General features: G+C 43.3%; 1 protein-coding gene across 1 annotated transcript in view; it reads left to right on the top strand.

The window, feature by feature from the left end:
• The window catches only part of Herc2 (HECT and RLD domain containing E3 ubiquitin protein ligase 2), a 154660-nt gene that overhangs the window by 44877 nt on the left and 91220 nt on the right, over positions 1-18563 (top strand). The window contains exons 18-27 of the mRNA XM_075952430.1: positions 145-373; positions 877-1001; positions 2272-2450; positions 7084-7268; positions 7883-8038; positions 8858-9043; positions 13816-13986; positions 14623-14726; positions 15645-15795; positions 18167-18381. Coding sequence (XP_075808545.1) covers positions 145-373; positions 877-1001; positions 2272-2450; positions 7084-7268; positions 7883-8038; positions 8858-9043; positions 13816-13986; positions 14623-14726; positions 15645-15795; positions 18167-18381 — 1701 coding nt within the window. The remainder of the gene's footprint in view (positions 1-144; positions 374-876; positions 1002-2271; positions 2451-7083; positions 7269-7882; positions 8039-8857; positions 9044-13815; positions 13987-14622; positions 14727-15644; positions 15796-18166; positions 18382-18563) is intronic.

Raw genomic sequence — 18563 nt, 5'->3', positions numbered from 1 at the left:
ATAAGGGATATTTAACTTTCACCGAGAATTAATTTTGTTTATAAAATAACATTTCATATTAAGTTTTATTCAGCCTTGTATTAGAGTTTGGAAAAATAAATTTATTTTTGGGTGTTCTAAATACTATTTTTTTCCTTTTTATAGTTGCATGCTGCCATTAGTCACCAGGTTGACCCGGAATTCCTTGGTTTAGGTCTGGGCAGTGTGCTCCTGAATAGCCTGAAGCAGACTGTGGTGACCCTGGCCAGCAGTGCTGGGGTTCTGAGCACCGTGCAATCCGCTGCCCAGGCTGTGCTGCAGAGTGGCTGGTCTGTGCTGCTGCCCACAGCTGAGGAGAGGGCCAGGGCACTCTCGGCGCTGTTACCCTGCACAGGTGAGCTCTCGTGAGGGGCAGAGTTGGGCAGTGAGTGACAGAAAGAAATGGAGAGGGGAGGACAGGACATGGCTGCTCCTGGATGAGATGGTGGAGAAGGCTCATTGTAGGCTTGTGGGAGAACACAGCCAGAGGCAGACTCACCCTGGAGTCCTGAGCGGACAAGACCCTAAGCCCTGTGAGGATATGGGGGTGGGGTGGGAAAGGACAGGGACGGAGGGGAACCAGGTTCATCAGCCAGGGAGCCAAAGGTAACCAGAATGGTCAGATTATTTAGGGAAGAGCAGCCCAGCCTCCTGGCCTGCGGTGTTCAGAGTAGGGGTGGGAGGTATGTAAGACAGGAGGACCCTGTAAAAGATAGGGGCAGAGTCTCTTTGATGTATTAAATAGGCACCTCAGCCATTTGTCCTAGGAGTGGAGACTTAACAGAGAGGAGATGGCACTTACTCAATTTGGCAAAAACAAACAGCAAACTAAATAAAATCAAAACCTTCTTTGTTCAGTTTCAGGCAATGAAGTGAGCATAAGTCCAGGCCGTCGATTCATGATTGATCTTTTAGTTGGCAGCTTGATGGCAGACGGAGGGTTAGAGTCTGCTTTAAATGCAGCCATTACTGCAGAAATCCAGGTATGGCCCTAGGCGTGCATAGGCGTTGATGAGTCACTGAGTGTGAAATTGAAAACTGTATACTTGTGCATATATAGAAATCATGACCATAATCATGGAAGAATCCCAAATTCAAAGCTTTTAGTTACATATAAATTTTTAAAATGTAAACCTTTTGGTTTTACTAATGTAAAAGTGATTGAAGTATTATTTGTGATAAAATGATCCCATCCTAAATGTGCGCTTCAGAGAATGTGATAGATACTGCCATCACATAGATCACCTCTTTAACCAGGAAGATCACATGTCCCTTTGCGATCTTGCTCCTCTGCCTCTAGATTTGAGTGTCACAGAAGTGGAATTAGATGGCAGGTACTGGTACCTCTTCTTCCGCCTTAGCTGATGGTTTCTGTATTCATCCACATTATTGTGCTACTACTTTGTTTTTATTATTGAGAATTATGTCATAGTTTTTATTATTGAAAAGCACTCCGTTGAGTGGTTGTAACCCTGTTTATTTAATTTCCTGTTGAAGGATGTTTGGTTGTTTCTGGTTTTAAGTGCACTGTGGTCATTTGGATCATTAAGTTCAGTAAGGATCAGGTGAGAAAGTAAGTGCTAATCCTTTGAGACTGTGTTTTCCCAGTCACTCAATGCTTTGGGGTAGCATCTGTTGAGTTCTAGGCTGCATATGCACTCATTTTCCCCAGAGAGGAAATTGCCCTCACATTTGAACCAGCTGTGTGTGAGTTGCAGCTTTTTCCTGACCTTGAAACAGACAGACTGTGCTGTATGAATCAGCTCACACTCGGTGTTTGTTAGACCTGGTAGCAAAGGTTTCAGTGACTCGGGGCTGGAGAGATGACTGGGCAGTAAGAGTCCTGGCTGCTGCTCCCCCAGAGGACCTCAGTTTGATTCCTAGCATTCACATGGTGGCTCAGTCATTTGACTCAAGTTCTAGCGCATCTGATGCTAGCTGCTGGCCACTGCTGTCACTCAGCACACATATTGCCCAGACACTCATGCAGGCAAAACCCTCACACACATTAAAACAAACAAACAGAAAGAAAGAAGTATTGCATTCACTTTACAGTGACTGAAGCGCCAGACTGATGAACAGGTGGTCTAATGGACGCCTCAGGAGAATAATATATTTAAAACCGTAGCAAGTAAAAGGTGGGTTTTCTGGACATGCAGGCAGGTGTTGGTCGTGTTCATCAGCGTCTGAAGCTAGGGCTGCTGTGTTGCTCATGAGGTCGCTGCTCACCAGTGTGCGCTTTATGAATTATAGGATATAGAAGCCAAAAAAGAAGCACAGAAGGAAAAAGAAATTGATGAACAAGAAGCCAATGCCTCAACTTTCCATAGAAATAGGACTCCTCTGGATAAAGACCTAATTAATACTGGGATCTATGAGTCGTCTGGCAAGCAGTGTTTGCCTCTGGTTCAACTCATCCAGCAGCTTCTTAGGTAAGCAGCATTAACTGTGTTATTTTTGTAAGAGTTTCTGTTTGAAATACTCACGTACTGACATTAACTCTGGAGCATCAAGAGTGTTTGGCTGCTGAGGACTTACCCTGAAGAGTACCCAGTGTGGACCATAGAGTGCAGAGGGGGTGCTGAAGCACAGGGAAGACACAGAGAGAGCAGGAAGAGATGCAGCACTTTGTAAGGCTGACGGAACAGCAGGAGTGTCAGCAAACAGTAATATTCTTATGCCTGTTAATAAGCAGGGAACTGCAAATAACAGCACTTATGGAAAGTTTACTGTTTGAAACCTCATTGTACTATTACAAGATTCTGTCAAACATTGTTATATATAGATGCAAAATAATATATTTGTTACTTATAAGACAACTTTTAAGTTAAATGAAAATCTTAATGAAGAAATAGTGAGTGGTTCTTTGGAAAGCCACTTCCAGAGGTAGTAAGAATAAAGTGAATTCAAACCGTCATCAGAAGTTAACTGTGGAGAACCTAGACACCACAGAGGACCCTAAGAGAGACACACATGGATCTACATAGGAAGGAGAAAAAGACAAGATCTCCTGTGTAAATTGAGAGCGTGGGGGGGTCATGGGAGAGGGCAGAAGGGGAGGGGGAAGGAAAAGAGGGGAGCGGAGAAAAATGTATAGCTCAATAAAAACAATAAAAAATAAACGTTAACTTTGGGAAGGTCCAAAGTCAGACATAGTTGGATAACAAAGATAATTCAAAAAGCAAAAAGTCAGTGTGACCTGGGAAAGGGATGTATTAGAAAATGAAGTAAACAATCACATTCTTAACATTCTGCTCTCTGCGAATTTAGACTCTTGGTTTATTATGCTCTCAGTTTTGGAAGAAGAGGTAATGAGACAGTCTCAGATAACCAGCCTGGCCTTTGCTGTGCAGCCTAGTGTGGCACTGGACTTATGAATCTCTAGCTTCTTTTTCCCAACATGCCTTGATTATAACCCTCCCACTCCCAACCCCCACCCCTCCACCCTGGGCAGGGTTTCTCGGTTTAACAGCCCTGGCTGTCCTGGAACTTGTTTTGTAGGCCACACTGGACTTGAACTCACAGAGAACCTTCAGCCTCTGCCCTTCGAGTGCTGGGATTACAGGTGTGCGCCACCAGCACCTGGCTTCCTAGACTGTATTTTATACTCACAAACTAGAGCTCTAGTGGACTGGACCAGGCCGTTGCCCACACAGCAAGAGACCAGGTAGTGGCAGCAGCTCTGTCTACCTGTGTGTAGTAGGTGTAGGGTGGGCATGCCTGCTCTCTTCAGTAGATTAATGGTGTAATTTTGGTGATTAAATTTGAAAACTAGTTATTATCAATTTTAGTAAACCTTCTTCTAAAAGCTTCAGCAATAGAAAGGGCTATGGGTGGGCTCAGTGGTAGAGTGCTTGCCTAGCATACATGATGATTTCAGTCTCCAGCATCAAAGAAGAAATACACACACACACACACCAATTATTTTTTCTATACTGGGTTGATACTGAAATGGTAACATTTTCCAGGCATTTGAATGTGTTAGCTTTGTGTCAGTGTGAGAACGGATTTACTTTGGATCATGACTGTGTAGGTTTATTTTGCAAGGAGAGGCGGCCCCTTGTTTGTCCTGGCTGACCGGCTACCTTACACCTCTGAAATAACCAAACAGAAACTGTATTCATTAAAATACTGCTTAGCCCATTAACTCTAGTTTTTTATTAGCTAATTCTTACAACTTTATTTAACCCATTTCTATTAATCTGTGCATCGCCACGTTACTGTTGCTTACTGGCAAGATTCTAACAAGCGTCCATCTCAAGTGGGAGATCCATGGCTTCTCTCACTCTGCCCTTCTTCCCAGCATTCAGTTCTGTCTTCTCTGCCTACCTAAGTTCTGCCCTATCAGGCCCAAAGCAGTTTCTTTATTCATTAACCAATGAAAGCAACACATGAACAGAAGAACCTCCTACACCAGGTTTAACTCCCTGGTAGGTTGGTTCTGTAGCCTCTGGGCCTGTGGTGCATCGTGGTAGGAGTGTGTGGCAGAGCAAAGCAGTTGTCATCTCATGGTGGCTGGGGAGCAGATAGAAACACAGGAAGGGCAGGACTCCCAATATTCCCTTTGAGGTGACCAAAGTTCTTCCTGCTGGGCCTTACCATCTTCCAGTAGTGCCCAATCGAGGACCAAGCTTTTGATAGCTGGGATTTTGGGGTCTGCCTCTCAAAACTATAGCATGGCGTAAATATATTAAAACTTGTGTGCTTATTTATCCTTTTATTGGTGTTACTAAAATGTTACATATTGGTGTTGTTTCTCTTGTTCTGTGCCACCCTCACCGGTTTCTTCCTCTTTAGTATGTATTTTATCCCTATGGCAGGTAGGTTTCCTGTGGCACATTTGTGTCTTGGAGTTATATACCTATTTTGCCTCACAGAATCTTTGGAAATCAGTCAGAGAATCTACACCTTTCATCAGCAGGACACCTATAACCCAGGCTGTTAAGATAAACGTATTATGTGCCTTTTTTTTGCATGCATAGATATTTTATTCAAATACTGATCAGAAGATATTTATGTTGACTTGTAGTTTTTACAAACAGTCTAAAGATGCAAGAGAACTTAGAGGCATTTCCCGTCGTTTATTCCATAGAAAATGTGGGTTGGTGAAGTTGATCCTAGCCAACAATAATCAGGAACAGGTTCAAAGTGATCATGCTGGCGGGGTGCTATAGAATATTATGTACATGTGAAAGAAAAAGAGTCTGATGTTACATATCCTGATTATAGACCTGAACTTTGTAATAAGGAAATAAGTTGATTTTTTAAAACTTTATTTTAATTTTATGTGCATTGGTATTTTGCCTGCATGTATGTGTGCGGATGCCAGATCCCCTGAAACTGGAGTTACAAACAGTTGTGAGCTGCCTCCTGGGTGCTAGGAATTGAACCCACGTCCTGCAAGAGCAGTTAGTGCTCTTAACCACTGAGCTATCTCTCCAGCCCCTAGTTAAAAATTTTATACCATTTTTCTCCTTACGATGTATTATTTTATAAAAGATTTACTTGTGTTATTTTAGATTATGTAGATGTGTGTGCTGATGTGTGGGTATGTGTGTGTGAATGCAGGTGCACATGGAAGCCGTAGGCCTCAGATCACCCTGGCTGCTGGGAGCCATCTTGCTTGCCCTGCCCCACCAAGATTCTGGACCCATTTTCTCTGTTGCAGTATTGTCAGGGGTAGTTAGCAGGTAGTGAGCTTGACAGGGGAGGTCAAGTGGGATCCTACTGTGTGCTCATTGTAACGTGTGGTCAGAATGAGGTCCTACGCCTGGGAAAATCTTTCAGTGTAAGGTGGAATTACTGTAGCGGCCGTAACCCCTCCCCTTTCCCCTTACTGTCCTACCTTCATTCATATTGCTCAGAGTTTTGTGGTACTGACCACAGGATAGAAGCTATTAATAGTTTTCTCCTCAGTCTGTAGGAATTAAGAGGTGAAGCCCCCCCCCCCAAGACATAATGTATGAAATTCTCAAAGAATACATAAAAGCATTATTATTTAAAAAGAGGTGGAGCCTAAAGTATGCTCTTGATGTTTTCTGATGTGCAGAGGTTTCCAGGCTGGTCTTTTGGGGACCACGGTAGGTGTTGGTAGCTTACATGTATTCTTACCTGGGGCTGCTGGGGTAGATCTGGTTTAGTGGCCGCCCTGGAATCAGGCCTGAGTTTATCTCTTGTCTTTCTGTTACCCTTCATTAACCTGTTCCTTTCTGTTTTCTGTACACTTGGAGCAGGGACTATGGTTACTTGGCAAGTATCCCATCTGGTATTCCCTGCCCTCTATCAACAGATTCATGCTGACCTCAGTGGCCCCTTGCTTGTGTAAATAATGTCCCCTTTTTACCCTCCCAGAATTCAGTGAGCCCTGTTGCAGGATTTAGGTCTAGCAGCATGGTTTTGCTGCCCCTCTCTAGCTATTTCTACCTTTGATCCTTTGTATGTGGTCGTAGAACGGGAACCTCCTCTACTTTATAGATGTGGCAGAATCTCATGACTTCCTTCCTTTCCGTGCTGGGGGCTCAAGGCACAGTGCACAGTTAGGTCTGCAGCTGCTGCTCCTTGCTATGGTGTGTGGGTATCTGTTATTCTAAGCAGAGCAGTTTATACTCAGTTCAGTATCTCTCCTGTGCCCTCTGCCCAGAGGACCCCTGTGCCGCACCTCAGTGCCTCCGCGAGCAGACGTTGCAGAGGCAGTGTAGTGATATGGTGATCCTGACTTATAGAACAAACGACGTTTGTATTCGAAGTACCACTCTGGAAAATAATAGAATAGTTTTTTGTTTTCAGAGGTTTTTATTAGGAATTTTCCTTTTTGAACAAGATTTTCTCTTATTTTTTATCACTGTTTGATGTTCTGTAGGAGCAAATTCGTAAACCAAGGACTTTGTTAGATCTTTGGCATCTGCTCAGTTTGGAATGAGGGTGTGCTTGGTGCAGATCCGCTTCACACATTTGGGGTGGGTAATTTACGTGTGCTCTGTGCTTCTGATAACTAGTTCATGTCACGTTCTTTGCTTTGCTTTTTGGCAGAAATGTTTAGTTTTTCACTCTCTCTCTCTTTCTTAGAAACATTGCCTCTCAGACTGTAGCCAGACTGAAGGACGTTGCTCGCCGCATCTCATCGTGCCTGGACTCTGAGCAGCATAGCTGTGAGCGGTCTGCCTCCCTGGACCTGTTGCTGCGCTTCCAGCGCTTGCTCGTCAGTAAGCTCTACCCAGGAGAGAACACTGCTCAGAGTGCAGATGCTTCCAGTAAGGTTTTTAAAAGCATGAAATTGACTTATGCATTCGGAGCTTTTAAATTTTGATTTTTTTTTTTTGGTTTTAATCTGCCCATTCTGTATATCCAAATATAGTTCTTGTACTGTATTAAGTGCACCAATTTTGGAACCTACATTTTTAATCTACTATTTATTTATTAATCTATTTATATTAACAGCTTTAAAAATATATTTATAAAAGTTTATTTTGTGTATATCAATCTTTTGCCTTCATGTATGTGTGCAACACATGTATGCTTGGTGCTCACAGAGGTCAAAAGAGAGCATCAGATTCATTGGAGCTGGAGTTCTGGATGGTTGTAAATTGTAAGAATAACAATTACTCCTAATCACTGAGCCATCTCGCCAGCAGTGGATACACTATTTTACTGAATTATATAAACATTTAAATTCTTAAGATTATCAGGGATGTAATCTCTTTAGTTAACATGATATAAAAAAGAGTCAGAGGCTGAGGGTAAATATGTTCTTGCTTGGGAAGACAGGTAAACACATAGTCTCTTCTTGAGTGGAATAGGAGAACAATCCTGTTATCAGAGTAAATTTTTAGTAGTGAAAATGCAATTTTCTAAATCTTGCTTTCAGGTCCTGAGCTCATGGGTGTTGGTTCCTTGCTGAAAAAGTACACAGCTCTCCTGTGCACACACATTGGAGATATACTGCCTGTGGCAGCCAGCATTGCTTCCACCAGCTGGCAGCACTTCGCAGAGGTCGCCTGTGTAATGGAAGGGGACTTCACAGGTGCCTCTCCTGCTTTACTTTATCTGTTCACCTTCCTTGTACTTTGACTTCCATTAACTCGTGTTGTCTTAGGAGACTGGAGAAAGCTATGATGTAGCCCCTGCTGATAAAACTTTCTCTGTTCACTCTTTATTTTCTGATCCCCTTCCTCTTTCCTTCCCTCTGTCCCTCTCCCATTTTGTTAGGTAAGCTGGTAATGCAGTCTTAAAATACAAACGGAAATGTAATGAGGTGAATGGCTAGTATTTAATTTCATTTTTACTGCATAAAAATTAATAGCTGCTTTCAGTGTCTTGTACTAATTTTGTGAGATTATTAGAGCATTATTTTTCAGGACTTACTTTCAGATGGTAAAAATATTGCCAAGCATATACTTTTTAAAGTAAATCATCCACCAGTAAAATAGGTCTGTGTTTTGAAAAATATTTTTGTCACCTACAGGGTTCAATCTTTACAACTCTACTGCTCTCTTTAAGAAAACAGTATTGTAGTCAGGCAGTGTGGCACATGTCTTTAATCCCAGCACTCAGGAGGTAGAGGCAGGCGGATCTCTACATTCGAGGCCAACCTGGTCTACAGAGGGAATTCCAGGACAGCTAGGGTTACAGAGAGAAACCCTATCTCAAAAGCCTCCCCCCAAAAAGAAGAAAAAAGATGCTAGTGAACGAGTGTCTTTATTCTGTGACTTAGAACTTAAATGTAAAGCAAGGTTTTAATTCTGTTTTATTTGTGTCATTGAACTCAGGGCCTGTACATGCTAGGCATGCCTACAGCCCCAGCCCACACTCCAAAAATCTTACTGTTTTTGTCTAAATGTAGGTGTACTCCTTCCAGAGCTGGTGGTCTCTATAGTGCTTCTGCTCAGTAAAAATGCTAGTCTCATGCAAGAGGCTGGAGCTATCCCTCTGCTCGGAGGTCTCCTGGAGCACCTGGATCGTTTCAACCACTTGGCACCAGGAAAGGAGCGGGACGATCATGAAGAATTGGCCTGGCCTGGAATAATGGGTATGCCCTCTTCACTTGAAGCATGCGCGCTGAGGAAAGTGTTCTTTCTGTCTATGTCACCCAGTAGTTCCTGTCTAAAGACAGCTTGAAAAAGGATGTCTAATTACTGCCATTTTCACCAGTGGCCATATGAGTGGGGATAGAATATAATCCAAATAAGAAGAGAATTAGGTTACACTCGAGAGAGGTTTTTCTTTAGGTAGTTAAATTCTGATTTTTAGAAACATTTTGCAGGCCCTCCCTGGGCGGTATTTCAGAAATTACTATTAAGGTGATTGGGTCTAGTGCCCTCCCCGGGTGGTATTTCCAGAAGTTACTATTAGGTGACTAGGTATAGCGCAGCCCAGGAGACCTCCTGATCACTCATGCTGTGTGACACAGTGAATAGGGAGGTTTGCACTCAGCTGAGTCTGCAGTCACTGTCTGTAGGGTGTAGCAGTTGGGGCAGACCTTTGAGTGCCCCAGGTTTTGAGCTGCGGGATTTCTGAAGCTGAGGCTAAGTCTCTGTGCTCTGTGACTGGTTTCCTGGGCTCGGAATTAGCTAGAGCTGTGGTTCTTCTTTCATGGAAGCTCTTGCTGGTTTCCCCCTTCCCCTTTTCCATACTCATCTTTACACCACAAGCTTAGGCCAGAGTGACCGAAGCCTAAAGAAAAGTTTTACATTTTTAGAAATTTTATTTTTAAGTGCAGTTGATACTTATTTCAGTTCCATTTATCTGTTTTATTTCAGGGTGAGCTAAGTGTTGCTTATTTTGTTTTCTCTGCTAAATTTGATTAAGGGCATTGAATTTGATCAATATTTTACTTGTTTCAAGCCTTTTTTTCTTGTCACTGTTGTTTGTGTGTACATGTTGGTTGTGACGTTGAGTGGTGGTCATGCGATGGCCGTAGTGTGAATTCTCCAAGAACAGCTTTGTGCGTTCAGGCCTCTCTTTCCATGCTTATGTGGCTGCTGGGGACTGAACTCAGGTGTCCGGCTTGTGTGGCAATTGCCGTTACCCCCTGAGCCATGCCACATGTGACTTAACACTAGGGTGTTTAAAAAAGTGATATGGAAGTCTATTATTTTATAAGCTTCCCAAATACATATATAATGCTCCTCCCTGTAACTGGGTTGCCAGATAAAAAGCCCAGTACCACACGTGGGAAGCTTTCTCTAAAGCTCTTACTTGGAGAAATCCCAGAGACTCCTCCAAAATGCTACAGGCTATGGCTATTTCTCTTGGTTGCCTGCAGGAACTTGATGGTAAGACTGCTGTTCGGGATACTACACACCTTGGGTACAGGGTGCGGAGAAATCAAGCTGGCACTGGTCAAGAAGCTGCTACCTTTCGTAGTACCTGAAGACATGTAGACATAAAGTTGGGGTGGGGGTAGAGTCTTTAACAGTCTTAGTGTAGTGATGAACAATTATTGTGGCAAGATAAGCCATTGGGTGTAAAAATGGCAGAGACGTTACAGGATTAACAGTTGTTGGCTAGGTTTAAGGCTTCCTCCACAGGAGGAAATACAGTCCTGGAACTGTAAGTCTGGGCAAGGACCCATGGTTGGGGAGTGGGTGAACCTACTACTACTGTTTTGCTAAATGGACACAGTATCCAGTTGCCCTTTAGAGCTGTCTGTCACTTCTGTGTAATCTGTCAGCAGTGAGCGGAGGGCTCAGCCACAAGCTGGTGGTCTACTCCTGGAAGAGGGGCAGAAACATGGTAAGAGCCAGAGAGGGCTGGGAGGACCGGTGTGAGACAGACTCCCAGACACTCAAAACCGCACAACATCTGTGGTCGCCTACACAAGGCCTGGAGGTTGTGCAGCACTGTAATCCGGATTGTGAAAGGCTTTCTAATGCTCCACTCCTAACTGCGGAGCTGTGGACAGTCGATGTCATCTAGAATGTGGCCCTGGACCTCAGTAGGAGGCGCCGTACTCATCATGAGTATGGGGGCAACACAAATGAGACTGAACGGATTATTTAAGACAAAGCTCAAAACCCCCCATGAATTTGAGAGGGATGGGACAGGTTGGGGGGCAACATCTGGGTGGAAGGGGGTGGAGCAGGTGTTAAACATTGCATCCACGTATGAAAGTCTCAGAAGAATTACTGAATGTCATAGTTACGAATGGGTTCTCCACGGTCTCCTTTGGTCATACCCATTTTCCTGCCCATCCCACTGTACGCCTTCCTGTTTGTGCCCAGCAGTTTAATCATTTACTTTCTTGTCTGTTTTGTTGGTGGTGGAGGGGATGGCCCACCTGGACTTAATTAGTGTTGCCTTCATGAGCGTGGGTAGGGGGTTATTCACTTAAGCCAAAAGCCGTAAGTGGCTACACTATTGAGTAATATGATTACTTCTCTCCCAGCAACGATTAATTACCTATCAGCTGCCCAGGGAGAGATGGGACCTTTGGACCCTCCCACACTGATGATAGTCTGTTGACAGGCCCAGTTTTGTACAAGTAGCCACCGCTTCTGAGTTCATTGACAACAGCCAGGGAATGTCCACAGACAGAAATAATTTCTGTCTCCCCTTCCACCATGGTCCCTGAGCCTTGGAGTAAAGGTGGGGTTATATGTCATGTGCAGGGCCAAACACTCAGCAGTCACTCAAACCCATCTTTTTTATTTTATTTTACATAAATTTTTGCAGTGCAAGTGTGCGTGCGTGCACACACACAACATGCGCACATATGCGCACAGACTGGCTCTGTGTTAGTGCACAGGGAAAGCTGTGTCCCACCTGTCTAGGTTAAGCATGGAAGCATGGCGGGGCTGATACAAACACTGCTCTCCAGGATGAGAGCTTGTTGTCATTCGTTCATCGAGTATGCTTCCGAACATACAGCTTTTCATTTTGTCTGTTCTTAGACTTGATGTAAATGAAATTGTACAGTTTTATATTTGGATTCTGCCTTCTTTTCCCCAGCATTAGGTCTCTTAGCTTTATCTTGCCATCAAGTTCATTTTTATTGCTTTGTATAGTATCTCATTATTTGACCATACCTTATTTCTTTATTCTACTCACTGTTTCCAGGTTTAGTGTGTGACAAGTTTTGGCTTGCACACTTGTGTGTTCTTTGATGGCAGTGCTTGTTGTCTAGATTTTCACCACAAAGTGACACTTTGTAGCCACTGTGCCAGCTTCCCTACTCCGGGTGTGGATTTTCACTGTTGTATGTTTACAGCAGGACCTGGTACTTGTCCATTTTGGTGAATGTACAGTTGTTTCTTGCTGTGGCTTTCTTTTTTTCCTACCCCGTTTTGGTGCTAAGGAGAAAATCCGGGATCTTGCACACCCTAGGAAAATTCTACTACTGAATTGTATCTCTAGGCCCCCCCCCCCCGCTGTAGTTTTAACAAAGCTTTTTTCCCCCTTCAGATAGTTAATTAGGTTTAAAATACTTTTACATGTATGTTAACTAGATAGGCATTGCTTTTGCAAAATGCCAGCTAAGCCTTAATTACATGTTTCTTTTAAAGAAGTAATTATATACTTTGTATCCAACAAGCCTTTGACATTTTTCCTTGAATTTTTTTCTCACAAATTTTCTGATGAACAGATAATGAGATCAATTTATTTGTTTTTCCTTTTTTAAAAGAAAGATTTATTTTTTTTATATATACAATGTTCTGTCTGCATATATTCCTGCAGGCCAGAAGAGGGCACCAGATCTCATTACAGGTGGTTGTGGACTACCATGTGGTTGTTGAGACTTGAACTCAGGACCTCTGGAAAAACAGTCAGTGCTCATAACTACTGATCCATCTCTCCACCCTGAGGCCAATTTCTTTATCTTTTTGGTTGTCCATTGAGCCTTTAAAATGCTTTCCCTGGAATGAGAGGTGTAAGCATGAGGGTTGGAGCTTGTATCTCCATTATTCACATTAAAAACAAGCCTGGGGGTAGTCAGGTGTGATGGGTCATGCCTCTGCTCGCAAGTGTGGCGGTACTTGGGAGGCAGAGATCTCTGTGGGTTTGAGGACAGCCTGATTTGCATATTGAGTTCCAGACCAGTGAGGGCTGTATAGTGATAGTGAGATCCTGTCTCAAAAACAAAGCTAAAAACTAAAGAAAGCCTAGTGGGTGTATCCCAGCTTCTTGGAGGTGGATCTGGGAATGCCTGGGCAGGCTGGCTAGTTAAAACAGCCAAATCGGCAAGTTCCAGATTCAGCAGTAAATAATAAATTTGGTAGAGTGTGATCTAAGAAGACAACATACATCCACCTCTGGTTTCCTCACACCTACTCACACTGGGTATATTCACATCTACACATGTGTGCCCACACACATGTGAGCATGCATATGTACAAACATACACACAACATACCATAAACATGCCCCAACCCCCCCCCCCTTTCCATCTCAGTAGCTTTTTACTGTGAAGAGATACCATGACCATGTCAGCGCTCATAAAAACAACTTTTAATTGAAGTGATGACTTACAGTTTCAGAGGTTTAGTCGTCATGGTGATGTACAGGCAGACGTGGTGCTGCAGCTGAGAGTCCTACATCTTACAGGCAATGGGAAATGGTCTGAGAGACACTGGGCAGTATCCTGAGCATAGGAAACCTCAAAGCCTGCTTCTTTCAACAAGGTCACACCCACTCCAACAAAGCCTCATCTCCTAATAGTGCCACTTCCTATGAGATTGTGGCGACCAGTTACATTCAGACCACCTCACTTTGCCAAATTTTCTTCCATATTATGTTTTAAAAGTTTATTGTATCAGTAGCTACTATCACTCTGTGGACAGATGTTTGGTTTCTGTTTTCCAGAGTCGTTTTTCACTGGTCAGAGCTGTAGAAATAATGAAGAAGTCACCCTGATACGCAAAGCTGACTTGGAGAACCACAATAAGGATGGCGGCTTCTGGACTGTAATTGATGGCAAAGTGTATGATATAAAGGACTTCCAAACGCAGTCATTAACAGGAAATAGTATACTTGGTAAGGGCTCACTCTATTCCATAGTTAGAAACCGTCTGTGTTCATTTGATTAGAGTCCTCAGCTTACAGAAGAATTCTTAAATATATCTCCAGGTATGACAGAATTCAACAAAGTGGATCTGTGACGTTGGTCTTGTCTTCACAACAAATTTGTGCTCAAGTTGAAGAATTTTCCATTGTCATGCTTTTGTTGTTGTTTTTTGTTTTGTTTTTTTGAGAGGCAAGGTTTCTCTGTGTAGCCATTGCGGTCTTGAAACTCTGTAGACTAGGCTGCCAGTCTGGCCTTGAACTTAGATATTTGTCTGCTTCTGCCTACCAGATCAAAGGCCAGTACCACCATGCCCAGCCGCCATGACCTCTTTTTTGGGGAAGGGGTTGTTTTTTGAGACAGAGTTTCTTTGTTATAACAGCTCTGGCTGTTCTGGAACTTGCTTTGTAGACTAGGCTGGCATTTTTATTTTCTAGTACTTTTTAGAACTCGTCCTAAGTTCTGGGTTGGCCTGTGAGAGTAGCAGGTTCTTCCAGCAGCTCACACTTTGGAGTTGAACAGACTTCCTGCCTGCCTGCTGTGCATCTATTAGAGCCATCGGGTCAGATCGCATTGGACTCATGCTGCTGCTTTCCTTTTCGCTTTAGCTCAGTTTGCAGGGGAAGATCCAGTGGTGGCTTTGGAAGCGGCTTTGCAGTTTGAAGACACACAGGAATCTATGCACGCGTTCTGTGTTGGCCAGTATTTGGAGGTGAGCCTGTGTGCCTGCTTTAATATGCAGGGTTGTGAGGAGAGGCTCCCTCTGTATTTCCTGTTATGCAATGACTTTTTACCTTGTTATACTAATATTTCGACATAAGTGATTATGTTGGTTTACATGATGTTTTGGGATGAGTTTATGTTTTGTATGTTAAGGTTTATTATATGTAAGTCTTGGAAAGTTCACATTATGTCAGAAATAGAGAAATGTTCCACTTAAAAAAAGACATTAAGCTTTGGCTTTACAGTTGGTCAACTTACATAAAAATTTAGAATGGTTTACTGTCCTAGAGAAAAGTGAAAGAAGTGTAATTTAAGAAAGAAATGCATCTTTATGAATATTGGAGTTTATATATTTGGACTAACCTTCCAGATATCAGGAAGTAACAGAAGTCAGCAAATGAGGCTTAAGGCATTTTCTGGAGGGGAAAATGAACTTTGTGCATTGTCTGGGGTGACTGGAAAGTTTACTTGTACAGCACATTTGCTTTATTGTTAACCCTGAATTACTGATTTCCTGCCCACGAGGGCCAAGGCTCACTGTCCTGCTAAGACATGCTGCGTGTCCACTGTTCTCCATCTCACTGTCTCTGTGCGGTCAAGTGAGTCACTGTACTTTCTGGAAACATTATGCACAAGTCATTTGAAATACCTATTGGGTTCTTCAGGGGAGTATCCTAGTTCAGCCATTTAACAAAGCTTCTCCTCTTTCATGCCCTAGAGCTGTTTATTTTCTCTGTGTGCTCTCTAGTGTGCTCCAGGCTCTACTGTGAACTCACTGCAGGAGGTGGTAACAAGTGCCCTTGGCACCTTCTTGTCCTCATGGCAGTAGCTCTTACACTCACAAGCCCCTGGTCTTTTTGATGTTGTATTTAATAAACTTTGTTTTCTCAACTGACAATTTTTTCAGCCTGACCAAGAAGTTGTTACCATACCAGATCTGGGAAGTCTGTCTTCACCTCTGATTGACACAGAGAGAAACCTGGGCCTGCTTCTTGGATTACATGCTTCCTATTTAGCAATGAGCACACCGCTGTCTCCTGTGGAGGTTGAATGCGCCAGTAAGAGCGATGTTACTTTTGTTAACCAGATTTATGTGCCGCACTCTGGTACATATAGGGGGGAAGAGGTCAGAGACCTTGGCTGCTTGTTAGAGTGGATGTCTGGAGATGACAGGATGACCTCCAAGCCACTGAGCTGCCTGTGGAGTAGACTGTGCTGTTAGCCTTCCTCCCTGAGACTTGTACTAGTGGAGGATGAGTTCCACATAGGTCAACAGAGGAAGAACTAGCATGGAAGGCACTGCGCCCCCGGACAGGTGGGGCCCAACCCAGTGCCAGGTTAGAAGCTTGTCTTTGGGAGGTAACCGGCACTTGTTCATGTTTTCCATAGAGCAAAGTGATTAGGATCAGCTCAGCTCTGTGGTTTAGAAGAATTGATGTAGCTATTTGTGAAAGTTCCCGAGTACTTCAAATCTAAGTATCCAGTAAGAACACTGAATACATCCCTGTAGTGATATGCATGCCAGTCATTTTCTAGTGGGGTTTCCTCCACTGAGGCGCAAGCAGCTATAAATATCCCTAATCACCACAACAAAAGGTATATCCCGCTAGAGCTGCCGGACCCATTTTCAAATGCGGAACACACAGCTCTCTCCTTTCCAGCCCGTTGCTTTCCAATCTCTAAGTTGTTTCCTTTAAACGGATGTAGGTTGTTTGTTAAAATATTGTCTTGTTTCTTTAGTTTTGTGAACAGTTTAGATTGTTCAGGCATGCTGCTTTCTTGTCTGCATGCTCAGCATCTCTGTCTGATTACAGACCTCAGAATGCTCTGCTCTCCCTCCTCCTCCTCTAGTATAGTGCTGATCTTCCACCTCCGTGCCCTTGATAGGCCTCTGCTGCCCTCCCTCTTAGAGCTGGAGTAAGGGGAGCACCTGCTGGTTTCCCGTGTGAATGTGTGTATGTGAGTCTTTAGGTGCTGTATTAATTTTTTTGCTACTGTCAGAAATAGCTTGACTGGCAGGCTTATTTGGCTGCATGACTCATCCACCCGTGATGGATGAGATAATACAGAAAGCCAGAATGTGATTTAAGAGTGAAGTTCATGCTTTTGTAGCAGTTGTTCTCTAGAGCTAATCAGGGCCCTGTAGGCACGAATCTATTCTCTCACGGGCACAGCCACAGTGAGCTGCCTCTGAGGACCCCCTCCTGGGCCCCATACTGTAACATTGAAATGTTGGGGACCAAGCTCCCAATGTAAGAATCCTTTGGGAAAATACCTCCAAACCAGTACTTGTGAAGCCTGCACAGTTCTGTTGTGCATTTTAGTTCTGCTCCCGTCGCTCTGATCAAACACCTTGACACACAACAGCTTTAAAGGGAGAAAGAGTGTGCTTGATTTACAGTTGCAGGTCAACAGGCCATCATTGTGAGAAAGTCAAGACAGGAACTTGAAGCAGCTAATCCTGTGCACAGTTGAAAGCAGTGAGAAAATATATACATGCATGCTTGCTACTCAGCTCCCCATCTCCACTTTACACGGTCCAGGACCTAAATCCTGAGAATGGTGTCCCTCAGCTTAGATGCAGTCAAGGCAATCTTCCATAAAAGTGCATAGGGCCCATCTGTGTACTGGGCTTTTTCTTGGGGGGGGGGGTGTCACTAACCAGCTCCCAAACCTTGACATGGAAGACTTATTACTAGTTTTGGATGCTTGGCTAGATTTCTGGCTAGCTCTTTTAACTTAAATTAACCTGTTTCTCTTTATCTACATTTTGCCTCAAGCTTTTTACTTTTCTTTCTTCTGTACATCTTGTTTTCACTGCTGCTCATATATAGCTGGTGACTGCCTAGCTTCTTGCCCTGGGGTCTCCTTTGTTCCATCCTCCTGTTTCTCTCTTTCCTCCTTCCCTCCCAAGCCTAGATTTCTCCTCCTATTGATTCTCTCTGCCTGTCAGCCCTGCCTGTTCTTTCTCCTGCCTAGCTATTGAACATTCAGCTCTTTATTAGTCCAATCTGGTGCCTTAGGCAGGCAAGGTGAAACAAATATAACACATCTTTACATAATTAAACAAATGGAGCATAATCTAAAATAATACACCTTTACACAGTTAAAGTCATACTCTGCAGCAAAAAAGTGTAACACTTCTTTGCCTAGTTAAAATAATACTTTACAACACATCTGATCTAGACAATCCCTTACAGATAGCCTTCTCAAGTGATTCTGCATTATGTTAAATAGACAATTTAAACTAATCACACCATAGCTAAGGTCATAAAGTTGTTACTTTTTTTCACACAACTAGTGTAGGGAGTTTAAGTATGTTAGCAAGAGTGATGCTGAATGTCCTTTTTGAAACTGGGTATTCTGTTTAGGATTGTGTGTATGTGTGTGTGTTTATTTCTCTTTAATGAATACTTATGCATTTTCTAGAGTGGCTACAGTCATCGATTTTCTCTGGGGGTCTACAGACCAGCCAGATTCACTACAACTACAATGAAGAGAAAGACGAGGATCACTGTAGCTCTCCTGGGGGCACACCCATCAGTAAGTCCCGACTGTGTTCTCACAGATGGGCTCTGGGGGATCATTCTCAGGCCTTCCTGCAAGCCATCGCTGACAACAACATCCAGGACCACAATGTGAAGGTGTGTTTGATACTCTGACTCAGCATTCTGTAATCTTCAAGTATCACAGCATTGCTTGTTATTTGAGATTTGGTTTTGAGGTGATAATTACTTCTTTCCATACCTGTGGCAAAAAGCTGGGTCAATGCTATGGTATGTTGGGTTATGTGAAGATTTATTCGTGACTCTGAGGTTACCTCTGG

This window comes from Microtus pennsylvanicus, chromosome 18 (assembly GCF_037038515.1).
Source record: "Microtus pennsylvanicus isolate mMicPen1 chromosome 18, mMicPen1.hap1, whole genome shotgun sequence".
In the NCBI taxonomy this organism is placed as follows: Eukaryota; Metazoa; Chordata; class Mammalia; order Rodentia; family Cricetidae; genus Microtus; species Microtus pennsylvanicus.
This window is presented reverse-complemented; position numbering and strand designations above follow the sequence as displayed.